Below are 27,631 nucleotides of genomic sequence, written 5' to 3'. Positions count from 1 at the left end.
TTGGCCCCTATAACTCAAGAACAGGGTGGGTCGTAACCACTCCCTCTCTTCCCCAGAAAAGACACATTCAGGTAAGACCAACGTTCTTTTTCCAGTGGAACAAAGGGAGTGGTCACGTGTGGGACATACCAAATCCCAGTCCCAAGGGAGGGAACAAAAATGCAACCACAAGCTATGGCCCAAGGGGAGTATCCGCTACCACCCTCTGTAGGACCCTCCAACCAAAAGAAGCATCCGCCAAAGCAAACGAATCCAGACGATAATGTCTAATGAACGGGGTCGGAGATGCCCAAGTGGCGGCCCGGCAAATGTCTTCAAAAGGAGCCCTAGTGGCCCTGCCACCGTGGTCGTGGCACTCCTAGTAGAATGGGCCATTATTCCCGACGGAACGGGGCGCCCCGCCGCCCCATAGGCCTCCCCGATGGCCTGCCGTAGCCAACAGCCAATGGTAGCCAAGGACACCCTAGCCCCCAGAGTCCTAGGTTGAAAGGAGACAAACAAGGCCTCCGACCGACGAATCTCCGCTGTCCGTCAGAGATAAATATGCAAAGCCCGACGAACATCCAACCGGTGCCAGAGCCTCTCTCTATCACTAGACAGCCCCGGACAAAAATCGGGCAGGACAACTTCCTGTGCCCTGTGAAAAGGAGCGTTCACCTTTGGGAGGAAGGTAGGGTCGAGTCGAAGAACCACCCTATCCTGGTGAAAATGGCAAAGATCATCCTTGGATGACAGAGCGCCCAACTCCGAGATACACCGGCCCGAGGTAATTGTCACTAGACAAACCACCTTAAGGGACAAGAATCTTAGATGAACCGATCAGAGAGGCTCGAACAGAGCCTTGATGGCCCAAAGGTGAACGCTCCTTTTCACAGGGCACAGGACCAGGGGCAGATCCCATGTAGGGAACCTATGGATAGGGGGAGGCCGGAGATTAGCCGCCCCTTTAAGAAACCGCTTGATCAGGGGAACTTGAGAAAGGGAGGAAGACACGACACCCCCAGTACCGAAGACAGAGCCGCCACCTGACGATGCAAGGTGTTATGTGATGCAAGGTGTTATGTCTAGTCCTTTCTGCAAAAAGTCCAAGACGTTGGGAATAGTGGCCCTAGCTGGGGAAATCTGACGTGGGGCGCACCACCTCACGAACGCATCCCAGGTCGAGTTGTAGACCCGGTTCGTCGAAGGCTGCCTGGAAGCCTCAATGGTACGGATGACTCCAGAGGACAGATTGGCCGGCCTCAGTAGTCTCCATTCAAAACCCAGGCTGTCAAATGAAGCCACTGGGGCTCCGGGTGAACCAGGACCCCCTGGCGTAAGACCACTTCCTCCCGCGGAATCCTCCACGGGGAGGCTACCAACAGCTGAACAGGATCCGCGAAAGTAGGCCTCCTGGGCCAAAAGGGGGCCACTACTATGACTAATGCCTTCTCCACTACCACCTTCCTGAGTGTCCCCGGGATGAAGGGAATGGGAGGGAAGGTATAGAGCAGGCCTGCCGGCCACCTGCTCCTGAGGGCATCTGTGCCCTCTGCCATCCGTGACTGAAAGCGTGAGAAGAATCGGGGCAGTTGCGCATTCGCCGGAGACGCGAAGAGGTCTACCAGGGGGGTGCCGAACCTCTGCCAGATCCTCCAGAAAATGGCCAGATGGAGTTGCCATTCGCCATTGTCCAGGGTCGCCCGACTCAACCAGTCCGCCTGGTGGTTGGAGAGGCCGGAGATGTGTTCCGACACCAAGGACAACAAGTGCCTCTCCGCCCAGGCGCCCAGTCTCAGAGCCTCTAGCCAGAGGGCTTGAGAGTGAGTTCCCCCCTGACGATTGATGTGGTGGGCCTTGGTGGCCACATTGTCCATCAGCAGAAGCACGTGCCGGCCCTCCACCGAGGTCCTGAAGTGCTGGAGAGCAAGGCAGGCAGCCTTCAGCTCCAACCAATTGATATTGTGCCGGAGATCCGAATTTGTCCATCTGCCCTGAACCAATCGAGAGCCCACCAGGGCCCCCCAACCGAACAAGTTCACGTCCGTGGTGACGGTCAACCTGGCCGGCTCCCAGAAGGAGCAGCCCTGCTGAATGGCTGGTGAAGTCCACCACCTGAGGGATGTCCAGACCCCCGCCGGGAGGCGTAGAGTTCGAAGCGAGTTGCTCAGTCATCCCCTCTGGAATGGAATGAGCTCCCACTGAAGAGGCCGAAGGTGAAGCCTGGCCCATGGAACTATCCCTATGCAAGACACCATCTTGCCCAATAACTATGACAATGTGAGGACAGAAATGAACCGATCTCTGTGGACCTTTTCTGCCAGCTGTTGTAATCTGTTCCGTCGGTACCGGGATAGACGGACCACCCCTGCCACGGAGTCTATGACTGTCCCCAGGTGAAGAATGCATGTGGTGGGGAAAAGCTGGCTCTTGGGAAAGTTGACCGAAAACACCAGGGATTGGAGACTCCAATTGGTAAGATGAAGGTCCACGACCGCCTGAAGAAGGGATCCTGCCTGAACTAAGACATCGTCCAGGTAGCATTGAAGCCTTACTGGGATGGACCGGAGATGGGCCGCCAGTGCGGCCAGCACCTTTGTAAACGCGCGTGGAGCTGAGGCCAGCCCAAACGGAAGAGCCCTGTATTGGTAATGGTGGTCCCCGTGGGAGAACCTTAGGAACCTGTGGTGAGCCGGGAAGATTGGAATGTGAAGGTAGGCCTCTGTGAGGTCTATTGATGCCAGGAAGTCCCCTTTCCGGATGCCCTGAAGGATAGACTTGAGAGAAGATATTATGAATCGTCTGTACACTAAGAAGCGATTCAGGCGTTTGAGGTCCAGAATCGCCCTCCAGCCCCCCAAACTCTTTGGGACCACAAACAGGTTGGAGTAGTGGTCCAGTCCTCGTTCCAGCTGTGGAACTGTTTCCACTGCCTGAATGTCTAGGAGGTGTTTGATCACCTGATCCATCAGGCGACGGCACTCCAGACTCCAAGACGGAGGGAACGACCTGAAGGAATTCGGGGGGGTGGAGAAAAACTCTAACCTGAGACCCTGATGAACTGTGGATGTGACCCAAGTGTCTGACGTGATGTCGTCCCAACGATCCGCATAGAGGGACAGGCGGCCACCTATGGGACGACTCGGGTTCGAGTCACTTCCCTCTGCAGTACGGACGACCGCCGCCTCCTCGAAAGGGACTGATGCTGGAACCTATTCCGGTCCTGATAGGACGGCCGAGAAAACTGTCTGTTGGACCTGAAAGAAGAGAAGAGAAGAAGAGAAGAGAAGAAGAGAAGAGAAGCGTTGCCAAACTCAGAGGCCCTATAAGACTGCCTACGGTAAGGATGAGACCGAGTTTCGGGCTTTTTAGTGTTAGACGGGAGCACCTTCTTCTTGTCTTTATTCTCGACAAGAATGGGGTCGAGGGCCTCCCCTAAGAGGTTAGGACCCTTGAATGGGGCGGCCACCAGATTCCACTTGGCCTTGTTATCCATCTGCCAGTTACGAAGCCATAACAGATGGCGGGAAGTAACAGAGGTGGCCAAGGCACTGGACGCAAATTTTACCGTGTCCAAAGTGGCATCAGTGGAAAATTGGAAAGCCGCAATAATTTTTGTCAGGTCTTGATGTAATCGCTCGTCCTGGATCGGGATGCAATCCTGGAGCTGGCGTAGCCACATGACCATAGCGCGGTTGAAATACGAGGCCGCGGCTGCAGACTTTATGGCCCAAGCCGTGGCATTAAAATTATTCCGCAAAGTAAGTTCCTCCTGCTTATCTTCGGGCTTCAACTTATCCGCCGCATCCCCGGACACCACTGGGGAAGATGAGACTAAAGTAGCCGCCGGGGTGTCAATGGAGGGCAGTTGAATGGCCTGAGCAAAGGTTTGCTTGTAGAAGCGGCGGTCATTACTCCCAGGGTTAGAAAAATTTGAGGGGCGGGACCACTGATTGGTCAGGACCTCCATGAACAAGGGAGGGGCTGGAATCTTCTCCTTGTTTGTGGCCGTGTTCGAAAACATGGCATATCTGGATCCCTAGGGGGGGGAACCGTGGGATATCCTGTCCCCAACTTGGTGGGGCTTCCTCGCCTTGTTCAGGAGAACCATGAACATGGCTGGAGGAAAAAGACCCTAGGAAGAAGGAGGATCAGCCTGGGTTGCATCCTCATCTTCCAAGAACCTCATATCCTGGAGATTCTCTTCCCCCATGGCAGAAATCTCGCTAACCGTGGAAGGAGATGATGCCCTATACTGAGATCTAGCTGAGTGTGAGCTCCTGTCCCGTTGGGCAATGCCCTTAGAAATAGCTGCAGAAATAAGTCTTTTAATGCTTTCAGGGAGATGTTCCAAATCCTCCCTGTCCCTATAAGTATTGCCAGAACCCTGGGGTGCCAACCTGTGTGAGGTATAATGTCCCCTAGATGTCCCTTCCAAAGGGTCCGCCCGATCCCCCCTTGCCAAACCTGGAGAGACCGAAGGGGAGGGGGAGGGAGACCCCCTCCGCCTGGAATACCTGCGGGACCTGGCAGGAGAAACTGAAGGGGAGGAAGGACTGAATCCCCGAGGAGAGGATTGCTCAAAAGGAGGCCTGATGGGAAACCATGACCTGCTGGCAGCATCAGGCCCTGCAGGCCTGGCCTGCCTCTCGGCTCTGGCAAATGTCTTTTCCAGGGCCCTATGCCTCCTGGCTTCCTCTCTGGTGGATGTTCTAGAGGGACGCTGGGACACCACTGGCCTTACTGAGGGATCCCCGGGTCAAGACCCCTGCCCCCGGACTTCTTCCCCCCTCACCGGGCCCTTAGCCTGGCCCTGGGGAATTTCCGAGCCCTCCTCCATAGCCCCACTCATGTGTCCAAACGTGTGGAGGCAGCAGAAGATACGCCACTGTAGGCCCTTCCGAAACCTGGGCCTGAGCTGGAACTGGAGCCGGTCGACTAGGCCGCACGCCTCGGCCTAGGCCTCCCAAATGGCCCTGCAAGCCGATCGAGGCCGCGTGCACGTGGCGCTATCCAAAATGGCCGCTGGGACCCGTGCGAGGCCAAAGGAGACCGCGTCCGGCTCTCCTGGCCTCTTGCCGCAGCAGAGATGGCCTGGCGGCTCTGGGGGCCTCGCGGCAGACCTGCGCACTCTCCCCCCTTCACTCCGCTCGCTTGCGCTCCAAAACTTTAGTACAAAGCGAGCAGCCGCACGAATCAAGCAGCGGCTTCTCAGGCAGCTCGTGCGCACCTCGTGGTGCCAACGCTGCCTCTTCTAGCTTCCAGGAGCGATCGTCGTGTCTGCAGCTGCCTGAGAGCTGGCACCCCCGCGGTCCCGGGGATCGGGCTAAGGCTCTACGCCCACGGATGGGAGGATGGACACCCCACAGGGCCCTCCCCAACCACCCCAAGGCAGAGAACTGTTCCTTGGGCCACAGCTGCAAATTTAGAATTTTTTATAATTTAAAATACTCAATTAGCCAAATCGAAACCAGATTGAATAAAAAGCAAGTAATTTCAAACTATTTCCTACCTAACTCAATTCTCAACAGTGCCTGGACCAAGAGACTGAGAGGAAACTGGGCAGGAAAGGATGGCAGGAGTATTTAAGAAGTTTACTCTCAGTCTTTGAACCAATCAGGCTTTGAGAATACCCACACGTGACCCTCTCTTCCACTGGAAAAACATTGGTTCCCTCTACTGTTTTTAAACTAAGCTGGAAAGCAATATCCAAATAAAATCCAGTGAATTTCTTAAAAACTCAAACAATAAGATTGATTTTAAAACACTTGTTTTCCTGGAAAGAAAATTTTAAGGGAATTGGAAAACAAATTTCAATACAAAATTACTTAGGAACGTGCAAAGACAAACGGCAATTTAGAACTGGTTCTCGGCTTCCATTTTCCATCTGTTTAGTGATCAGTTAATGATTAAAAATTCACTCTTAGTATATTTTAGAATTTTGAGCTTCTTCAAAGTCTCTAAAATATACAAATCCAGACATAATGGCAAACCACAATTAGTACAAAGGAAACCACATGTAGTACAAAATGTGGTTCATAAGTCAATTTCAAATGTTTATATGAAACAAAATTCATTTTGGCTCTAAAGATCATGTTTTAGCATTATTTCATTTACTGACACATTTCAGAAGTCTTTGTAACATTAAAAAAAACCTATTTGCAGTTCTAGTAAAATATAAACCTAAAATCTGCTTTTATTAATTTGAAAACATAACTTTAGCTATTAATCAAGATTTTCTAATTGCTTCATGTGAAATATGTATGACAATTATAGGATATGTTTTTCTTGAATTCAGTATTGAAGAACAAAAGATCAGAATATTATATTGATGAATACTGCTGAATATAGTTGATATTTTCATAATTAGACTTTGTGGGATACAAATTTTGGTGACTATACCTCCTTTCTGCAGCCTCCATGTCATATAATGGGATAGGGAAAAACTAATCTTCTTTCCTGGTACAATTCTGGGTCATAGTGGCTAATGAAAACCAAATTGGACATAGCAGTCTAGTTTGTTTAATGAAAAGGAACATTGGTCCTACCTAAACGTTCTCATCAGCGTGGTGCAGGACGGTCCAGAAGTGGGAGTTCAATCCTTATTTGCCCAGAGACTGAGTCAGAATTGAAGCCATGCCTCCCGCTTCCCCAGCTTCCCTTGCTGACTTCCAATTCCGACGAGGCGCAGCTCCAACTAGGGAAACACAAGAACATGCCCTGCCTGCAGCATAAATAGCCCCGGGGACACGGACCTAACACATCAAACAAGGGGGGGATCTGGACCATCCTGCGCCACACTGAGAAGAACGTTCAGGTAGGACCAATGTTCCTTCTCCAGCTGATGGCGCAGGAGGGCCCAGAAGTGGGACATACCAAAGCGGCAGTCCCTAGGGCGGGAACTCATTGATCCATGGTACGAGGGAGCCTGAACCCCCTGAAGCACCCTATGACCAAATGACGCTTCAGCAGACGCAAATTCATCGAGCTGATAGTGCTTGACAAATGGTGATGGGGAAGCCCACATCGCTGCCCTACAAATATCCCCTATCCATGCAGCCGTGGGGGCCGCGCTCCTAGTGGAATGGGCCGTTATCCTTTGAGGCACCAGCCTACCCTGGGCCCCATAGGCCCGGGCAATGCAGCCCCGTAACCACTGCCCAAAGGTAGAAGGAGACACCCTAGATCCTATCACTGACGGATGAAATGAGGCAAACAAGACCTCAGTCTTCCTGGAAGGCTCCGTCCTCTTAATATAAATCCAGAAAGTCCTCTGTACATCCAACTTGTGCCATGTCTTCTCCTTTTTATGTGTGGGATTGGGACAAAAATCTGGGAGAACTAACTCCTGAGCCCTATAAAAGTAGGAATTAATCTTGGGTATGAAAGCGGAGTTGAGTCTCAAAACGACTGTGTTAGGATGGAAAATACAGAGATGCTCTCTGACCGACAGAGCCCCCAGCTCAGAGATCCTCCTTGCAGATATGATGGCGAGCAAGAAGGCCACCTTCGAGGTAAGGAACTGCAGGGAGACCATTCTCAGGGGCTCAAAGGGGGGATCCATGAGAGCCAGAAGAACTGTGGAAAAGTCCCACGACGGGAACCTGTGAACTACCGGGGGACGAAGATTTGCCGGCCCCTTCAAAAACCTATTCACCACAGGATGGCGGCTCAGACCCTCCTGACTGTCCAGCACCAGGACAGTGGACAGGGCTGAAACCTACCTACGAAGGGTATTATGGAACAGTCTCTCTCCAGCCCGTCCTGAAGAAATTCCAGGATAGCAGGCAGAGATGGGCGCTTGGGATCCACCTGTGCCGAACGGCACCAATCACAAAAGGTAGACCACATGACGTTGTAAATTCTGGTTGTGGAAGGGTGCCTAGAGGCTACGATGGTGTGAATCACCCGTGAGGAGAACTTCGCCTCCTTCAGGATCTCCCTTTCAAATATCAGGCGGTCAACCGGAGCCACTGCGGCTCCAGATGAATCAGGAACCCCTGGTGAAGGGAGATCCTCTCTTGCGGGATCCTCCATGGTTTGGCAATGAACAGTCCTACAAGGTCCACGAACCACAGTCTGCGTGGCCAATATGGGGCAACCATGATTACCTCCGCCCCCTTTGCCACAATTTTCCCCAGCACCCCCAGAATCAACTGGAGTGGGGGAAAGGCATAAAACAACCCCCGGGGCCACTTGCTGTGCAGGACACTGCTCCCCTCTGCTCCTCGAGTTGGGAACTTCGTAAGAAACCTGGGGAGTTGGGCGTTTTCTGGAGACGCGAAGGGGTCCATCTCTGGCCGTCCAAACATCAGGCAGATTTCCTTGAATAGCTCCGGGTCCAGCTGCCACTCTGTCTGATCCACCGTGGCCCTGCTCAGCCAATCCGCTTGGTGATTTGCTTCCCCGGAGATGTGTTCCGCCTTGATGGACAGCGGGTGTCTCTCTGCCAACAATCCGAGACATTGAGACTGCACCCAGAGAGCCCTGGAATCCATGCCTCCCTGGGCCTCCCTGCCTGTTTGCATGCACCTTTGCAGCTACGTTGTCTGTCAATAGCAGGACATGCCTGTGCTCTACAAGGGCCTGAAAGCATCGGAGGGCCAGATGAGCCGCCCGCAATTCCAGCCAATTTATGTTATGAGTAAGGTCCAAAAGGAACCAGGGGCCCTGTGCCAATTGTGTACCCAGCAACGCCCCCCAACAATAAAGGCTCACAGCCGTGGTCAGGGTGAGCCTTTTTAGCTCCCTGAACACACACTCCTTAGTCAGGGCAGAAGAAGCCCACCATTTCAAGGAAAGCCACACCTGAGGGGGTACCTGAACCTGAAAAGGGGAGGCGCTGCATTTACTCCTTTGGTACGGGAGGAGGAACCACTGGAGGAGCCTAGCGTGGAGCCTCGCCCAGGGGACCAGATCAATACAAGATATCATCTTCCCTAACAGCTGGGACAAGGTGACAATAGGCACCCTCCTATCTTTTTCTACCTGACGAATCAGTTTGACTAGACTAGCCTTGCGATCCTGGGAGAGGAAAACCATGCCGGCTGTGGAATCAATGACCGCCCCTAAATGCAACAGCCTGGTAGAAGGCCGCATATGGCTTTTCTGGAAATTCATGGAAAACTCATACCTCTGCAGGGTTTCCACCATCAGGCCCAGATCCTCCAGACTCCGCCTGGAGGAGGCTGTCATCTAAATAACAATGAAGCCTGATAGGAACTGTTCTTAGATGAGCCGCCAGGACCTTCGTAAAGGTCCTGGGAGCTGAAGACAGCCCAAAAGGAAGAGCCCTGTACTGGTAATGGGTACAGCATAGGAAAACTGAAGGAACTTCCTGTGTTTGGAAAAAATAATATGTGAAGATAGGCTTCCATTAAATCAATAGACATCAAATAATCACCTTCCCGGACACCTTTCCAGGATGGATCAAAGGGAAGCCATCTTAAACCGTTTGTAAATTAGGAAATGATTCAGTCTTTTAAGGTCAAGAATCGCCCTCCATCCCCCAGATGACTTTGAAACCACAAAAAGGTTCGAATAGAACCCCTTGCCCCAGTCCTCCCTTGGAGCCAATTCAACCACCTGGATTTCCACCAAATGGTCGCTGGCCTGGTGCATAAACAGCCTCTTGGTTTCACTTTTGGAGGACGTGAAAGTTTGAAAAGAATTTGGGGGGGATAGAGAGGAATTCCAGCCATAGGCCAAATCTCACTGTATTCAGGACCCAGAAGTCCGATTTAATACTCTCCCAATGGTCGGCACACAACGCCAACCTGCCACCTATGGGAGCCCCCAAAGCCTGTTCATTTATTTCTGCGGAAGGGGCGTCTGCCCCGTCTCCCTGGCGAAAGGGCCATTTACCCTGGGACTGAAAACAGGACCTATCCCTGTCTACCTCCATCTACCTCCAGGACCTGCAATGCTTGAGAAAAATCAGGCTCCATATTATAGAAATGCCTGTCGTTCCCACCCGGGGTGGGGAAGATACTTGGTTTGGCCCACTCCAAAAGGGGTGGTGAAATAGAGCTGGCCCTTGTGGACCCAGAGAGCCTCGGGGGGGGGGGGGGAGGAGAGAGAGTGACGCCGCCCTTAGAAGGGGAGATCTTTCAGAAGGCAAGGTGGCCTTATCTCCACCCTCCTGCTTGGACTTCTCCCCAGCTCCTTTACCTCCCTGCTTGGAGGTAGATTGCTTTGTCAGGGTTGGAGGATCTGATGAGAAGACCTTCCTCTTCCTGGAGCTTTTGGAAGGAGCAGCATGTTCCTTTTCCTTCTGCATCACTCCAGAGGGGCATTACCCAGGGGAATCAGCCATCGTAAATATGGAAAAAACAAACCCACTAGAACCAGGCCCTGCGACTGCAGCTCAATCTGCGACCTTCTCCACAGACATTGGCAATCGCAATGAGCCTCGTGGTGCAAACAAAATGGCCACCGCCCTCGTGACTCAGCAGAAGACTTCCCAAAATGGCCACCCCCTTGTGGCCACCAATAAAATGGCCACCGCCATGAGGTTCTCCCCAAAATGGCCAACGCCATGAGGTCCTCCCCAAAATGGCCAGTGCCATGAGATCCTCCCCAGAATGGCCACCGCCATGAGGTCCTCCCCAAAATGGCTGCCACCATGAGGTTCTATACTCGCGTGGAAAGCCATGCAACCAAGTCTGGTATTCCCGGTGAGAAAAAAATAGCACCGAAAGCTCCAGATCGGCCGTGCAGCTTCGCCACAAGCCCTGCAGAAGTACCAGCACTCTGACCACGCTCCCCCTCGCCTGTCACATCGCTGGCAGCCCGCTATTGCCTCTGAGAGCCAGCGGCAAGTCAGAGCCTCTGAGGGAGCTCACAAATATGCAACCACAATGGGAAAATGTAAAAGGACACCGCAGCAAAGCCCCGATAGCCATCACAGCCATCAGCACCTTAGTAAGAAACCTCCGGTTAAAAGCCTCCAACAGGCCCCCGGCTCTAAATATCTCAGACACAAACCGAATATGGTGAAGAAGAACTTGTGAACCAAATCCCTCACCATCCATCAGTCAAAGCAACAGAGAAAAAGGTAACTTAAAGGAAAATAACACTAAAATTAAAATACTAACTCACAGCAATGAAAAAATGCATCTCTTCTTGGGCAAGACTGAGTTGGAATTGGAAATCAGCAGGGGAAGCTGGAGGCGTGGCTTCAATTCTGACTCAGTCTCTTGGGCAAATAAGGATTGAACTCCCACTTCTGGACCCTCCTGGGCAATCAGCTGGACAATGCTTGAGGTTAAACTCATACACACACTAAGAAATGCAATTATATACTTTATATATAAGATGTAATCAATGGTTAATAGGAACTTGCAATGCAAAACAAACTTTTCTGAAAGTTTCAGGGAGCAGGAATTAATACAGGACTGTAAAAAAAATTCAGGGCTTTACTAATACTAGATGATTTACAGCAGAAAAACAAGGACTCTCTTTTTTGCAATAATTTATTTATTTATTTTTTGTTACACAAATTTTAAATTCTTTTTACAAACAAAGTGTTGTCCAGGGTTTTCCCCCTTTTACATTCCCTCTTATACATATTTTTTGCATCACATTACCAATCCAATTTCAGCCCCACTATTTTCTTCCCATATTTCCATTTTAAATTTAATTTTTTTAACACAGACAATATTATTCACCCTTTCAGTAAAATATACCAAATTTATGATTTCATTTTCCATTTGTTATTCTAATTTCTATAGGTAGCATACATCATCAAATTCAATTTTAATATAGCATTTTACTTGGTTGGTTATCCACAATCAACAGTTATTTTATTTAACTATATATCATTAGCAGTAGTAACATATTTCATTTTCTACTATCTCTTCTTTCCCTTCCTCCTTTCCTAGCCATTTTCTCTTAATTAATCTCTTGCTCTCTATGGTGTTCCATTTTTCATCAGTTTTGTTTGTCCTTCTATCCCCTACTCTTTTTTTCCCCTTTTATATGTATTATATCTTTTCTTCTGGATTTCCCCTATTATTCCTCTATGAATTATTTGAGTAACCCTCCCTAGGATTTCTCTTTTTCACTTCTCACTGTTTCTCTCTCTATGTTTGAATTGTTCTTTTTTTGGATAGAATTTTCCTTTTTCTCTCTCTGCTTTCTATAAATCTCAATAGAATTATCTAACTGGTTTTTATTTTCTCCGTGTCTTTCCCCTTTTTAAAAAATGTTCCAGTTCCAATTATATTAGCCATAATCTTCTTGGGCAATCACCATTTTTTCCCTTTCTTTTCCCTCCCTTCGTATTCCAAGTGACAGACGCTGTTTTAAATCTCTGGACATTTTTTTTAAGCTCCGAATTTAAATTTTTCTTTACCCTTGGGTTGGCCAGCCTTTCTCCTGGTCCCAACACTCCATCCGATCACCACTCCTGCTCCAAACTTGGTCCGGATGCCCTGGCTCCACAGCGGTCATTGAAGATGGCCGCCACCCCCGCCACCGGTCTGGAGAGCTTGTTTTGGACCTGCCGAGGAGCTTTCCTTGCTCATCACGGTCATTTGAAACGCTTCTCCTTCTTCACCATCCCTTCAGGACGGATCTGGCCCGAAGACCTCCCGACGGTTCGCCAGCTGGGTTTTTCGTGAGGCTCCTTGGAGCTCGCTATTTTCCCAGCTGTTCCTGCCGCAACACTTCCGGTTTCTCCAGGATTCTCATTTTTGAAGTGAAACAACTGAAATGTTTTCCTACTTATTTAGATAAAGCTATTAGATCACTGAGATTAGATATAATAATAATAATAATAATAATAATAATAATAATAATAATAATAATAATAATAATAATAATAATAATAATAATAATAATAATAATAATAATAATACTTCTTTATTTACAGTCACAGGCCAAAACACGACCACTACAAAAGAGACACAGCAGCCAGTCACCAAAAGCCCAACTAAGGGAGGTTACAGCTCTCTCCTCTAATGGTCACAGCTCTCAAGAAAAACCTGGAAACCTGAGAGGTGATGTACGAGGAGACATCCCCAAGGCAATGCACAAACAAATCACAGCCATCAGGTCTAGAAGGGACGATTTCAGGAAGAGACAGTAACCTAGATCTGTCCGCGCTATACATAGGGCAAAATAGAAGGACATGCTCCGCTGTCTCAACCTCGGCTCTGTCACAAGGGCACAGCCGCTCATTAATCGGGAGCCTCTTGAAACGACCATCCAGATGTGCTGAGGGCAAGACATTGAAGCGAGCTAGGGAAAAAGCTCTTCTATACTTGGGAATGGTTAGGGTATAAAAATAGGAAGCCATCCTCAATCCATAGTTATTAACTTGGTTGAGAGTCAGGGGGGAGCAAGTTTTATTGGCTCTGGCTCGTAGATATTGTAAATCAATGTCCACAAGCCGTTGGACTATCCTAAATTGGGCATCCTTGAGGTCGTAGTTTCCCAAGGCATCCTCCGTGAAACCTAGCAGATGAAGTTTCTTCAGCAGCTCTTTCTCCCAGCGAGAAATATGGGAGTCCGTGAACACCAGGGAGAGGTAGCTGCCAGGAACTGCCAGAAAGAGCACCCGAAACCACCATTTAAAGGTGGTTATCCAGGCCATACATTCCACCGATCGAATGCCCAGTTCCAGGTATATCGGGGCAAAACCAACACAAGGGGGAAGACCCAGAAGTTTTCTAAGAAAAGCAGCCTGGGTTCTTTCAATGCAATCCCTGAAGCCCCGTATCCATATGGGAATGCCGTAAAGAGTTTGGGCCAGCGTTTTGGCTTTGTAAATACGTAGGGCAGAAGGAATGAACTGGCCACCCTGGGTATAAAAGAATCTTAAAATCTGCTGGTGACTACAGGAGGCCGAGTTCAGCACCTGGGTTCGATGTCTAGTCCAGGCACCGGTGTTATGAAATTGAATACCTTGATACTTAAAATGGAAAACCTGCTTAACAGCATTGCCACTGATATCCCAGTTATACAATTTCCGGGCTCTAGTAAACACTAGTACTTTCGATTTATCATAGTTAATAGCCAAATGGTTTTCAGCACAGTAAGGCCCAAATGCAGAAAGTAATCTTTTCAGTCCTGGCCTTGACAATGAAAGGAGAACTGTGGAGGAGATCAGCGTAAAGAAGAAGCGGGATCTTTGTAGTTGTCAGCTTCGGGGCGTGGGACTCAATATGTCCGATGTAACCAGCCAGGTCAGATAAAAATATATTAAACAGAAGAGGAGCCAGAACACATCCCTGCCTTACTCCATTCTTAATCGGGATAGGATTAGAAAGTTCTCCCTGCAGACCACACCTGACCTGGCTGGAGGTCTGATTGTACAAGGACCTAATTAAGAACAGCAAACGTCTGTCAATAGAACTTTTAAGCAATTTTGACCACAACAAACCCCTAGAGACTGAGTCAAATGCTGACTTTAGGTCGATGAAAGCAGTGAAGAGTTTGCCACCTGGTATAGTAGTATATTTGTCGACCAGGTGCGCTAGGGCAAAGCAGTGATCTAGTGTGACACAGCCCGCTTTAAACCCAATTTGTTCAGCACCAATGATATTGGATTCCTCAACCCAAGTGAGGAGTCTGCGATGGAGGTATTTGGCATACAATTTCCCAATAATGGAGAGCAGGCTTATGGGGCGATAGTCAGCTGGGTTGTTTCTATTTCCTCGTTAAAAGCTGGCACAATAGTTGCTAAGCTCCAGGAGGAAGGTACTCTGCCAGAGGAATTAATATATGTAAAGAGTCTTGCCAAAAGAGGAATCCACCATATTAGATATACATATGTACTAATATGTACTTAAAATACAGAAAACATTGAATACATTAGATAGGTAAACCTATCCTCAAAATCATTCATACTCTGTTCCAGGATTTTCTTGAAATGAAAGATTATCAATATGTACTTGAATGTATCTTCAAATCAGTTTGTTGAATGATGAATCTGATTATTCTTGGTATATACTATGAACTAAAGAGATTCAGTTTATTTGATTTTAGAGGGCCTTTCCATTAATTCCAGGACTATTAACCACAGTATTTTTATGCCACTCAATTTTAACTTTATCTAAAGGTATAATTTTACAACAGCTCTGTCCTTCCTGGAGAGATGATTTCAAAAGGCAGCGATTAAAGACATTGGTTCAGAATTTTATTTTATTTGTTCATGCTATCTAAGGTATCCATAAAGCCATTTCATCCAGTAACTATAGTGGTGTTAGGGTTACGTTGAAGTTTATCAAACAAACACGAGAGTTTTAGTAGTATATAAATAACTTAAAATACTAACTAAGCTGTGCTTAAAATGTTTTCTGCACACAGTCTTTATTAGAAACCAAGCAGTTTCATTTTGTGTAATGAAACTTGATGTTCTGAAAACAAATTAATTTAGTTACATACAAAATGTTTAAAATTACACATTTGAACCTAATGAATAGTACACAACTGAAGAGTCAAGAAATTACAAAGCTGTATATCAATGGTATATCCAGACTTAGGTATGAAGCCAACAATAACATTTCTAATGAATAGGTTTACAGGATGGAAACACTTTCATTCATTCTTTCATTCTATTCAGCCAAATAATTTACTAAGAGAGAAACTAGAATAGTTTTGTAGAATAAGATTTATTGTCAGGGAAATAATCTTGACTGAAATGTTTCAGAAAGGAAACTTTAGTTACAATGCCATTCACCTAGAATAAGTTCAAAATTCAGCAAACTTTATTTCTAAGTAGAAATAAACATATTACATAGGACTATGGAAGGGGAGCATTGCTACTAGGAAGAAAACATTGTTATTACTGTCAGATAATGTAAAACTTACAGCAGAGACTTAAAAAATTAGAACTCTTGCATTCTATAAGAAAATGCATAAGAAACAGCATAAATTTCATTTACCCTTTCTCTACAGATTCATACAAGAGAAATTTAGCTTAATTACCGCATTTTTCAGTGTATAAGATGCAGTTCCCCCACCCCCAAAAGTGGGTGGAAATGTCTGTGGGTCTTCAGCAAATGTTGCCGAAGCCCAGCCCACCCACGGCCCCCACCCTTCAGCTTCTGCCTCCCAGCAATTTGCCTCCTTGCAGCAAACAGCCTGGTCAGCTTCAGTACAGCCTGATTTAGCACGAACAGCTGATTGGTGGTTGGATCTGCCCAGTGACGTGCAGTGACGTTTATGACTGGTGAGGCTGGTGACGTCATCAAACCACGTGGTTGCTCCGATCGCAGGGGCGCAGCCCAAACGGAGAAGTTTCTTCAGCTCCAGCCTCAATCAGCGCAGCCGCGGTCCCCTTCATGTTGGCTCAGGAAGGAGGGGAATGGGACCACGTATGCAGGGGAAGGGGATCGCGGCTCCGCTAATCTGAGGCTGTGCGCTGAGGAGCCGCCTGCACACGTAGTCCCATTCCCCTTGCAAGGATCCCGGGCTCGCCCGATGTAAAAAATGCCTAGGTACCGTGTTTCCCCGAAAATACAACCTGTCCCGCGCTCACTGACCTAGTGTTATCCTGAAAGCGCCAAGTTACAGGAGCCGGGGGTGGGGGGAGCGCTCACGTTGCTTGCCGCCTTCGGTATACCGCTAGGTTGGGGAGTGCCTGCTGCCGCCGCCCGCTGCCGCCCCGCGCCGCCACCGCCCCACGCCGCCCCGCCCCACCCCGCCGCCGCTGCCCCGCTCCGCGCATAACATCCAAACTCCAAAACTTCCAGCATCGGCCGCTCTAGGAGTGCTCTCGTGGTCCCATTCCCCTCCTTCCTGAGGCAAGATGAAGGGGACCGCAGCTGCGCTGATTGAGGCTGGAGCTGAGGAGCCTCCTGCACACGTCCCATTCCCCTTGCAAGGATCCTGGGCTCGCCCGATGTAAAAATGGCGAGATCGGCACACTTGGGGCTGCTGCTGAGATGTCCAGGGAGGCTAAACCAAGCCGCGCGCCTCTCCCAGCCACTTTCACGGCTTCCTGGAGTAATTCTTTTTTATTTTCATGATGAGAGTGGTGAGGCTCCGCCTCCCCTGCCTCCACTGACTGCACGTCACTGGATCTGCCTCCCGGAATACTGCCAATCAGCTGTTCCAGGCTGTGAGGATCATCACTGCCCATCACCCCCATTGCCACTGCTGCCAATCGCCGCCTCCGCACACCCGATTTTTTACCTCTGCACATCCCGTTTTTGGCCTCCACATGCACCATTTCCAGTCTCTGCACATCCCATTTTTGGCCCATTCCAGGCCACCGCCACCGCATATCCCTACCACCTGGAATGGGCCAAAATGGAGCTGCGGAGGCTGAAAAAGGGATGCACAGAGGCCAAAAATGGGATGCACGGAGGCAGCAATAGGCGGCAGTGGCGATGGGCGACGATGGTGGCCCGCAGCCTGGAACAGTTGATAGGCAATATTCTAGGAGGCAGATCCAACCACCAATCAGCTGCTCGTGCTAAATCAGGCTGTGCTGAAGCTGACCAGGCTGTTTGTTGTTTGCTGCAAGGAGGCAAATTGCTGGGAGGCAGAGGCAGATTTTTTTTCTTGTTTTCCTCCCCAAAAGCTAGGTGTGTCTTATAATCTGGAGTATTTTATAGTTCAAAAAATATGGTAAGTATTTAATTAAAACCTATAATCATTTCCTTCATACATTTAATAATAAATGACATTATTTGCAGATAGAATGCTTATTTAGTTAAATAAGAAGGTTTAAGTAAATTTTATAAAAGCATTTACACAAAATCTAGTGAAGAAAATGAAATTAACAATATATTGTACCGTATTTCTAAAGAAGTTATTACCATTAAGCTCATTTGTGGAAGTGAATTCAATATTGAAACTAAAGTTACCTTTTTTGTTCGTGTTTGTCAACAATGTAAATTATGCAAATGGAAACTGGATGATTCCTTTCATTTTGAAAATTCTAACATGTATTATAAGATCTGAAGCCAGCTACCTCATCTTATCAGAAATATACAAACTTTTGAAAGATGTCCTCCTTTCTTTAGCACAACCTAAAGATTGATAAGCCTAAAATTGAAAATTAGACTTGTCAGATGCCACAACTTTTCTATCCTGCTCTACAGTAGAGTTGGTCTCTGACAGAAAGCCACTTGAAGAGACTACAAGCATTTGAAATGTGGATTTACATCCAGCTGTTACATATACATTGGGTTGACAAAATCACAAATGAGGAGGTGATAAGCCGCCTGGGAAAGCCAAGGGAAATCATCAAAACCATAAAAAAGCAAAAGTTAGAATATTTTGGACATGTGATGCGACGCCTCAAAAATATGGCATACTTCACTTAATCCTCCAAGAATAAAAAAAAAAGGCAAACCATGTCCAGACAGAGGAAAAACATCATGGCTTCAAAATCTAAGTGACTGGTTTGGACAAAACTCAACAGCGGTTTTTCGTGTGGCTACTGATAAAAATAGGATCGCAAACATGGTCGCCAACATCTGATGATGTATATGAAAGAGGAGGAAGATGATGATGATTGATACTTGAAGATGATGTGGGTCAACAGGGGTGTCAAACTCAAACCCAGCAGGCCACATCCAGCCCATAATGTGGTTAGAAGAGCCGCAGTGGCACAGTGGTTAGAGTGTAGTACTGCAAGCTACTTCTGCTGATCACTGGCTGCCAGCAGTTTGGCAGATTGAATATCACAGGCTCAAGGTTGATTCAGCCTTCCATCCTTCTGAGGCAGGTAAAATGAGGACCCAGATTGTTGGGGGCAACATGCTAAACCTGTAAACAGCTTAGAAAGGGCTGTGAAGCACTGTGAAGCACTATATAAGTCTAAGTGTTATTGTTATTGCTACCTGGCCCATGAGTACACCCTGGAAACAGCGAAGGACTGGCCCACAGGGCCTCGGTCTGGCCCACGTTGACTGGGCATGTATCTACAATCTGGTAGCAACCATCCAGGCCAGAACATACTCAGCCTTAGATCTGTGGGGCTGGCCTGGAGCCAGTAAGGGGCATCACCCATCCTGCCCCCTGGGCATGCGCACAATAGGCAGTGAGTAGGTAGAGCCTGGCATCTCTGGAGACCATCTAGCCCTGCAGGCTGATTACATTCTGAGCGCTTCCATTTCACCCAGGATATCAGTTGCAACATGCTCACCACCTGCTGTGCGCACACCCAGAGGGATGGTCTGAGGCAGCTGGGCAGCCTCTCTCTGGCTGCAGGCCGGCCCTGGGAGTCAGATCAAAGGCTAACTGTGTTCTGGTCTGAATGGACACCACCAAGTTGTAGATCAGTGCTGTGCCCACACCAGCACCTCCATGCCCTGTTTGCTCGCTTGGCCTCGCAGCCCACAAGGCTTTCCTTTCCCCAGGACTTCCCCCTCCCACATGGGAAAGCCACCACTGCCAGCAGCATGGCCAATCTCTCCCTCTTCCTTGTCCCTTCCTGAGCACGGAGGAAAGAAGGAGATGTTATGAGAAGCAGGGAAGGAGGGAGGAAGGAAAGAAGATGGGAATGGGAAGGAAGGAAGGAAGGAAGATTATGAGAGTAGTGACGAAGGGAGGGTTTGAGAGAAGCTCTGCCTTAGCACTTGGCCACCAGCAGCAGTTCTGCCCTTTCATCATTCCCTTGCCCCCTCCTCTCGTAGTGGTCTCCTATCCTATAGCTGAGGATGCTTTCGTTACAAAGACGGGTCTTCTTGCAAGAAGAGGGAGTAGGCCTCTGACCCACACACTTTGCCCTTCTTCACACACCATAAGCAACCTGGCCAAGAAGAACAAGCACAGCAGCAGTAGCCTCAAGGAAGAGGTAAGTCAGACAGGAACCCCCTCAGGGAAGTGGGGCTGGGCTGTGGGGACCCAGTGCCCTGGGAGTTCAAGGGCCAGGCTGGGCACTTGCACCCCACTGCCCAGGACTGCCCAGGGAAAGACCGTGCTGCCGTCAGGGGTCCTCCATGTGGCCTGAGATTGATAGCAAGGCTCCGCTGATGGACAAGGGTTTGGCACTCACCTTGGACTCATCTTCCTCCACTGGACACAATGGATCCCCCTAGCCCCCCGCCACTAGAGATGCCCCCCATGCAAGCAATGTTGAACTGATCATGCCTACCCCAGCCCCACCCACCCAATCAACTGTGACCAACTGGCCACAGTCACCCCAACCACCACACCTCGACCCCCAGAGATCAACCACAACCCTGATGTGGCCCTCAGTGAAATTGAGTTTGATACCCCTGCATTAGAGGCTCATACTGATCTATTTTAGGCACCTATCAAATAGTAAGTGGCCTTCCTCACTATCCCCTATCATTTTATTTTATTCTAGATTTAATTTTTTTATTTTATTCTAGTCCAAAATGGTTTCACATTTTGTGAAGCCTCACAGTACCTTGCATCTTCTTGGGAGGCATAATTTAATATTCAGCAATACATTTCATAACCAAATATTGGTTTCCAATCCTTCCTTTACTATAAAACAGAAGCATCTTGTTATGAAACATATTAAGATGGGACTGACCTTAACTAACCACACATAAAGCAATATCATAAATATTAAATCTTAATGCTTTTAGAAAACATTTGAAAAATGAAAGCAGTTTGAAAAATGAAAACATAACATGAAAAAATGTTTTAAAAAGTGAAACCCTCATTATATTCAACTAGATATCCTTTTATGTATAATTATGAATGACTTAATTTTAGCACTTACCAAAATGATGTTATCCTTAACATCCAATTCAAAATATAAATTAAATTGCCTTTCTTTGTTGTATCTTTGTTGTATCTTGAGTAGGCTAAATATAAACAAATCTTATAGGATCGATAGATCGATAGATAGATACATACATACATAGATAGATACATAGATAGATACATAGATAGATACATAGATAGATACATAGATAAAGAGAGAGAGAGAGAGAGAGAGAGAGAAGCTTCCTTCAGCTAGCAGATTTAATTATGAACATTGTTTTAGGAATTAAAGCTACAATTTAATAGTATTTAATGTTTAGGAATTAAATGGCATGATTTGAATGGTATTTTCTATGAATTTTGTATTTTATATTAATTTTATATTTTATTCAAAAGGTATTAAATCCTATGATATTCTGAAATCAGAAAGAATAAAAAAGCAAATGTATCACTCTCCATAGCTGCTAAGTTAGTCATTTCCACAGTTTCCCAATTTATGTTTGTATGTGTGTCATGTTTATCCCTTTCCAACAGGCCAAGTCTATGCAGTTTTCTTGTTTGGAAGTGGTTTTCCATTGCCTTCTTCCTAGAGCTGACAAAAAGTGACTCTTCCAGTCATCCAACTGTTTCATGACTAAGGTAGGACTACAACACTATGGTTTCCAAGTTTCTAGCCTAGTGCCTTGAGCCACTAACTTAATATCTGTTACTGTGGTTACAAAGCAGCCAGATACAATTTAGTGGTATTTAATACTGCCTACACATTAACCATGAACAAATATACATTTCAACTGTTTCATTGAAGTGGTAAAAAATGGAATCACTTTCCTAATTTCATGTCAAAAAAGGCAAAATATTTGGGCTAATTATCTATGCAATTACTACCCTCATTAATAAGGGTTGCAATGGCCTGGGATCAATGCTTCAGTTATTTAAAAGTCATGCTGATTGCAATTGGTGAAACAGTTTCTGGTTGATGTAATAAAACAGAAAAAATGGAATTAGTGGAAAAGTTTTAGAGATTCAAAATAAAGAAAGCTGACTGATACAGATGTTAAAAGAAAGAGTGTGCCACTATTAGAAATGGAGGAATGTTAGCTGGGATAAAAGTTAAAACAGGACAGTTGCTGAAAGTGAGTCACAGTGAGTCAGTTGTTGCTTTACAAGTAGAATGAAATGACAGCCTGCCTTCTTCTCAAGTTATAAGTGCATCAACAGAATGACTGACTGCAAAAGAAAACAAGTGGCATATTCAACAGTAGCAAAATAAATCATTCCATGTATGATTCTAATGGATGCCATACAGATTGTCATTTATTGCAGAATATTCCATGAGTTCATATGAACATACTAGAGAAATTAACCCCACACAGCACTTCTTTATGTTGACCCTAAGCACTAAGATCTGTGATGCCACTAAGCTTCCAATCCAACGCTGTCCCCATAATATTCCAGAACATTATTTTCTGGCTGTCACAACCATGTTCATCACGGTTTTGGCTTCTTGCTAGGTCATGCTGACACTGGATTCACTGTTCCCTGATAGAATGACATGCTGCCATTTCAGGCCCTCTCCTTAAGAGGCACTGCTGTGTCCTGGCACCTGGTCTCTATTATCTCCCTAGTCCTCCTCCTCCACCCCACCTCAAGGATTGTTTTATGGTTGTGCAATGTGGTTCTGCCTATTGGCTTTAGGGATTGTTTGTTCTCTCATGGTTTACATCGCCCCATCAACTATAAGACCCCTTACAAATATTCCCACGATTATTTCTTCCCTGTCTTTAGAACGCACCACTGCATTTTTTTTCATCCCCATTATTTCTTTTTGCAGGATTCGACTATGCCTTCGTGAAAAGTTTTAATAATTCAGCCAATTTAACAGCTGGATCACTGCCTAATAAGGCGCGGCAACGGCAGAGAATTGTTGAGTGAGGACCCCTATATTGTGCTCTCGAGTAAAATAAAAGACATAATAAAAGATGCAGAAAGGAAATCTTAAATGTTGGATGAAATAAAAACTTGACCATCACCACTCTGCCTTCTGAACAGGGCAATCTGAATGCACGAAAGCAGCTTGGGAGGGCTGCGCTCATCTTCCCGCGACGTGCCTGTCTATCTGTCGTGAGCGCCCAAAGGAACGGAGGGGACCCTAACTAAGCAAAATCAAATGCAATGCACTTCGCCCAGAGCAAAGCGCTCGCCTGCACTCTGCCTTCTGCTTATAATCTAACGCTGAGAAAACCCGCGAGGAGTTGCTCTGCATACTGCAACCCGCTTGTTATCCGGGCTTCAACTCACACAACCGAATGATACCAAACACGTAACAGGTATAGCGAGAAAAAATAATTAGAAACCAAAGACCAGTAGCAAGAAACGATAACCACAAGCCACCCTCTCGGCAACAGGCTAAACCCCGCCGTCTAGACACTCTCTTTACCTTTCATCCAATCCACCACTTGATTCGGCGTCCATTTACTGACAGGTTCCATAATGAGCGCCATGTGGGGGGTGGGGGACTACGAGAATCACTTCTTCTCAGGGGCCGCTGAAAGGGCGATGGAAGCGAGCAGAGTCCGTGTGGCCTCGAAGGACGGTGGGCGTTGAATTCAGCTCCCAGCGTTTACAAGACTACGCCACGTTTGTGAAATGCGCCTCGAAACAGCCGCCGCCTTCTTCTCCAGGCTCCTCTTCCCTGCCTGTCTCCGTGGGCGCGCGGTGCGTGTGGATGATTGTGTGCCTCTGGAGCTTTCCGTTCCTGTTGATGCTTCAACGGGAGCCGGAGAAAGCGGCTGCTGCACGCTCCGCCGCCTACAGCCTGCCGAACCCCCACCCGCGACCTGCAGCGCCAGGATGCTGGAAATGAGTCCTGCCGCTGCTCCGACCGCGGCTGTGGGAGCTGAAGGCTCACGAGGCTTAACCACTCCGCGGCGCAGCCCGCCGCCCTTCGCGCCTTTTTCTCCCTCCACTGAGCGACCCCGCGGGCTGTTCCCTCGCCAGCTTTCCCTTCGGAGCTGCACGCTTGTCGCACATTCTCTGCTCCCCTCCCCCTCCAAAGAGCCCACCTTTCCCCCACTGGCGGAAATGACGAGTTTGGATCCGAAAATATCTTAAGCCAAACGGGGCCCCTTGTGCTCCTTGGGGAGCAGGTCGCTCGTGTGATTTGCGAGCGGCAGTCTTTGAAGAGAGGCATGGCTAGAAAAGCGCCCCTCTCCCGCCGCCGCGTGGAGAAAGCAGTCGGAGAGAAAGCGGCGGGAGAGGGGCGTTTTTCTAGCCATGCCTCGCTTCCTTTATCAGGCTGCCGCTTGCAAATCACACGGGCGACCCGCTCCCCAAGGAGCACAACCTCCCTCACCGTATTTGAGGGGTGAGGAGGGGGAAAGATCCCCGACTGAGCGAAAGCTTCTGATCCAAAACTGTTCAGAAGCGGTAGCGGTAGGTACAGCACCTGTTTCGTTACATTTGAGGGAGCGAGGTGCCTACATAGCCCCGGTTTTCCTGACTTCTGCTTTTCCGGAGAGAAAGGAGAAGGGGATCGGCGTGCTGCTAGCGGATTGGGGATTGTGGTCTTTTTAAACTTGTCACTGAGAATGTGGTGTATGTGTGTTTATGTTTATAAATATAGCTAGTCTAGAGAAACGGGACTTGAAAGAATCAACTGTTTTTCCATGCTCAGCATGGCTGAGACTTAACGAATGGTATCTTTCAATGGTTCTGATGCGAGGAGCCATAATCGCCATTATTGAGGACTCCCTTTCAGGAGACTAGTGGCTCTCAGGGCAGATCCTATTGCTAAAATTCAACAGTAGATATTCCCACTGATGCTTTATGGATTCGCCAAATTCTTGAAAGTTTGCAGATTTCATTACATACTAAGTTCCTGATTGTAAGTGCATGAGCACTAATGTTAATATCAGAGAAAGTAACTTCCAAAAGTGAATTCACAGGATCCAAAGTGGAGGGAAAAGATGCGGCATGAAAGAGGTGGAACAAGGATGAGGTTTTGAAGAATGCAATCTTAATTATCTGCCATAACATGCACACAAAAAAAGCTTGGGATGAATAAAGATGAAATGCTACATTGGCTTACAAGGAATGTGTTCAGTGGAGAAGGAGAAAGGGATGAGTGCAGAAAGAGTAAGCAGGGGGAATAATTGAAGAAAAGAGAACAACACATATAGGATCATAATATTTAAAGACCTTCAGGTTGTTATACCAAGATTTATACTGAAAAACAAGTTTATCTGAATTCTTCATGATGCCATGCTCATTCCTTCCCTGTATATGACTTACAACTTTTTTAGGACTCCTATCAAGTAGCCTTGATAGGAGGGTTCCTCTGTTAAGCTAGAGATGTAAACCTGGGCTTAATCATTACCTTTTATTATCACCATTTAAAATCAGGTTTTCCAAAAGTCAGAATATTAAATATGATAGCAAAATAGCTGAAGTCTCTTGTGATTAAAACTGCAATCTTTCATGTAGCAAACACAGCAGAACTTACTTCTGAGTAAACAAGCAGAGAATTCAACTTTATATCCTATTTGAAGCAATGAAGTTTAAAACTGCACCAGTTTAAATTGTTTGGAACGTGATCTATATTGCAAAAGGAATGCTAGTGAATTTTGTGTTTTTCTATTATGTAAATTTACCTTACAAAAAACAAAAGTTCCAGGACTGTGTGTCACAGATTTGCTCTAAACCTAGGAATATTTATTAATCTGTTTTAACTCAAAATCCACATATCAAATTGTTTTAAGCTGGCATGCTTTACAGTTTGCTTTCAAATTGCATGCCTGATGTTTGCAGTTGTATTTGTCTTTTCCCATGCTAGATTATGAGAATTCTGTTTCTCAAAATCTAATTCCAAATGTAAGCATCAATTCACACTTTATTATTTGAACTGGATTTGGACTGACTCAAACCTCAAACTGATTCGAGACCAATAGCACTTAGACTTATATACTGCTTCACAGTGCTTTATAGCCTTATCTCAGGGGTTTACAGAATCAGCATATTGCCCCCAACAATCTGGGTCCTCATTTTACCCACCTCGAAAGGATGGAAGGCTGAGTCAACCTTAAGTCTGTGAGATTTAATCTGCCAAACCGCTGGCAGACGGTGATCAGCAGAAGTAGCCTGCAGTACTGCATTCTATCCATTGCGCCCTGCAGTTCTTCATAGCATTTTAACATGTTTAATATGTATCCATGTACTATACCTGTGATGGCAAACCTATGGCACTTGTGCCAGAGGTGGCACGCAGAGCCTTTTCTGTGGGCATGTGCAACATCGCCAGCTGCTCTTCTGGTTTCCAACATGCAAATGCCCACCAGCCAGCTGGTTTTCACGGGCACCGGAGCATCAGAAAATAGCCTGAAAATGGTTCCAAAAATGACCAAAAAACAGGGCGTTTTTCGGGCCAGAAATGGTCCAAAACAGCTTGAAAATGCACTGAAAAACAGCCTGAAAATGGCCAAATAACAGGCATGTGCACGCCGGCCAGATGGCCTTTGGGTTTCCAGTGCTCTGATGCATGCAAGATCAGCTGACTGGCATGCATGCACATGCCAGAAACCCGAAGACCAGTTGGTTGGCATGCGCATGCGCACCGGCCAACTGGTCTTTGGGTTTCAGGCACTCCGGTGCACGCCTGCACATGTGTGTGCGTTTTGGTTTGGCCACTCGGTGCCAAAAAGGTTCACCATCATTGTACTATACCTAGTGTGGTATAGCAATCTGAGTGTTGGACAATGCCTGAGAAATCAAAACTTTAGTCAGTAACATTTTATTGGAAACTTTTAAAATGTCAGTAATATACCCAGATTCATCTACTAAGGGTATGTTGTGGCCCAGCAGGAGCCGTTGGAGTTGCCACCAGACTCCGACAGCGATGGTCCCTCTGAGTCGACTCAGGAGGATGTGGAGGACCCTGGACAGGTTTCCAATTAGCTGGCTTAGCTGATTTATAGTCCCACTTTCAACCTCCTGGCAAACATCTTATTTTGGGGTAGTTTTTAAGGGTATTTTTTATTTTTTATTCGAATCTTAATCTATTATTGTACAGTGCATATCCTACCTCCTCCGTCTATTTATCTATGTATATCTATATTTTTGTATTCACATTGTTTTTAATATGACTGTACACCACCCCGAGTCCTGTTTAGGAAAGGGTGCGGTCTATAAATTAAAGTAGTATTATTATTATTATTATTATTATTATTATTATTATTATTATTATTATTATTATTATTATTATTATTATTATTATTATTATTATTATTATTATTCCGACTCTGAGCAGGGCACAGAGAGGCTGGTTGGCCACCAGGAGGCGCCTGAGGCATGGAGCAGTGGTGAAAGCCAAAGGAAGGGGGCTCCTGATGTCATGCCTTGGAGCAGTGGGGAAGAGTCACGGGACAGTGAGTCAGACATCAGCAGTGAGCTATTAGATGCTCGTTACCGGCATGCTACCCAGCGTAAGGAGCAATTGAGCAATTACAGGAGGTAATTGCTCTCAGCTGCTGATAATTAGACTCCTCTCCAGACTATAAAGGGACTGCTTGTGGACACACCCTTTGCAGGAATCAACTGATCATTGGAGTTGGAGAAGCTCTCAGGTCTGTGTGGTACTTTGGCAGGCTGGATTGCTGCCTGGATTGCTTTACCTGGATTGCTGCCTGGATTGTTTACCTGGATTGCTGCCAATCTGTTCCCTGGACCTTGGCAGGCAGGAGTGCTGCTAAGGTGGTTATCTGGAGCTTGGTAGCTGGATTGCTGCCAAGGGGTGTCGCTGTAGCTGGCTTGCTGCCCAAAGTGCTATCTTGACCTTGGCAGGCTGGATTGCTGCCAAGGTTGAACCTGTATGTCGATAAACATCTTGAAGAGACTTTGTTGGAGTGACTTGGTATACAAGAGTGGGGGGGTCAGAACAGGGTAAAATATATAGGAGCATCTTAAGATAACATGTTCTTATTTAAAAAGTAGGAAGAGCATTGAAACACAACTATTAAGA

The 27,631-nt window shown here is 47.0% G+C and overlaps 1 protein-coding gene across 5 annotated transcripts in view; it reads right to left on the bottom strand.

Annotated features, from left to right (window-relative positions):
• CNKSR2 (connector enhancer of kinase suppressor of Ras 2) overlaps positions 1-23,616 on the bottom strand; it is a 318,427-nt gene extending 294,811 nt beyond the window's left edge. For all 5 annotated transcript variants that reach the window (XM_081947981.1, XM_081947982.1, XM_081947978.1 and 2 more), the window contains exon 1: positions 23,057-23,616. In XM_081947981.1, coding sequence (XP_081804107.1) covers positions 23,057-23,120 — 64 coding nt within the window. In that variant the 5' untranslated portion in view covers positions 23,121-23,616. The remainder of the gene's footprint in view (positions 1-23,056) is intronic.
• Positions 23,617-27,631: the final 4,015 nt, after the last annotated feature.

The sequence above is a fragment of the Natrix helvetica genome (assembly GCF_964273705.1).
Source record: "Natrix helvetica genome assembly, chromosome: 3".
NCBI classification, from domain to species: domain Eukaryota; kingdom Metazoa; phylum Chordata; class Lepidosauria; order Squamata; family Natricidae; genus Natrix; species Natrix helvetica.
The sequence above is the reverse complement of the archived record's forward strand: the minus strand, read 5'-3'. Positions and strand labels throughout refer to the sequence as shown.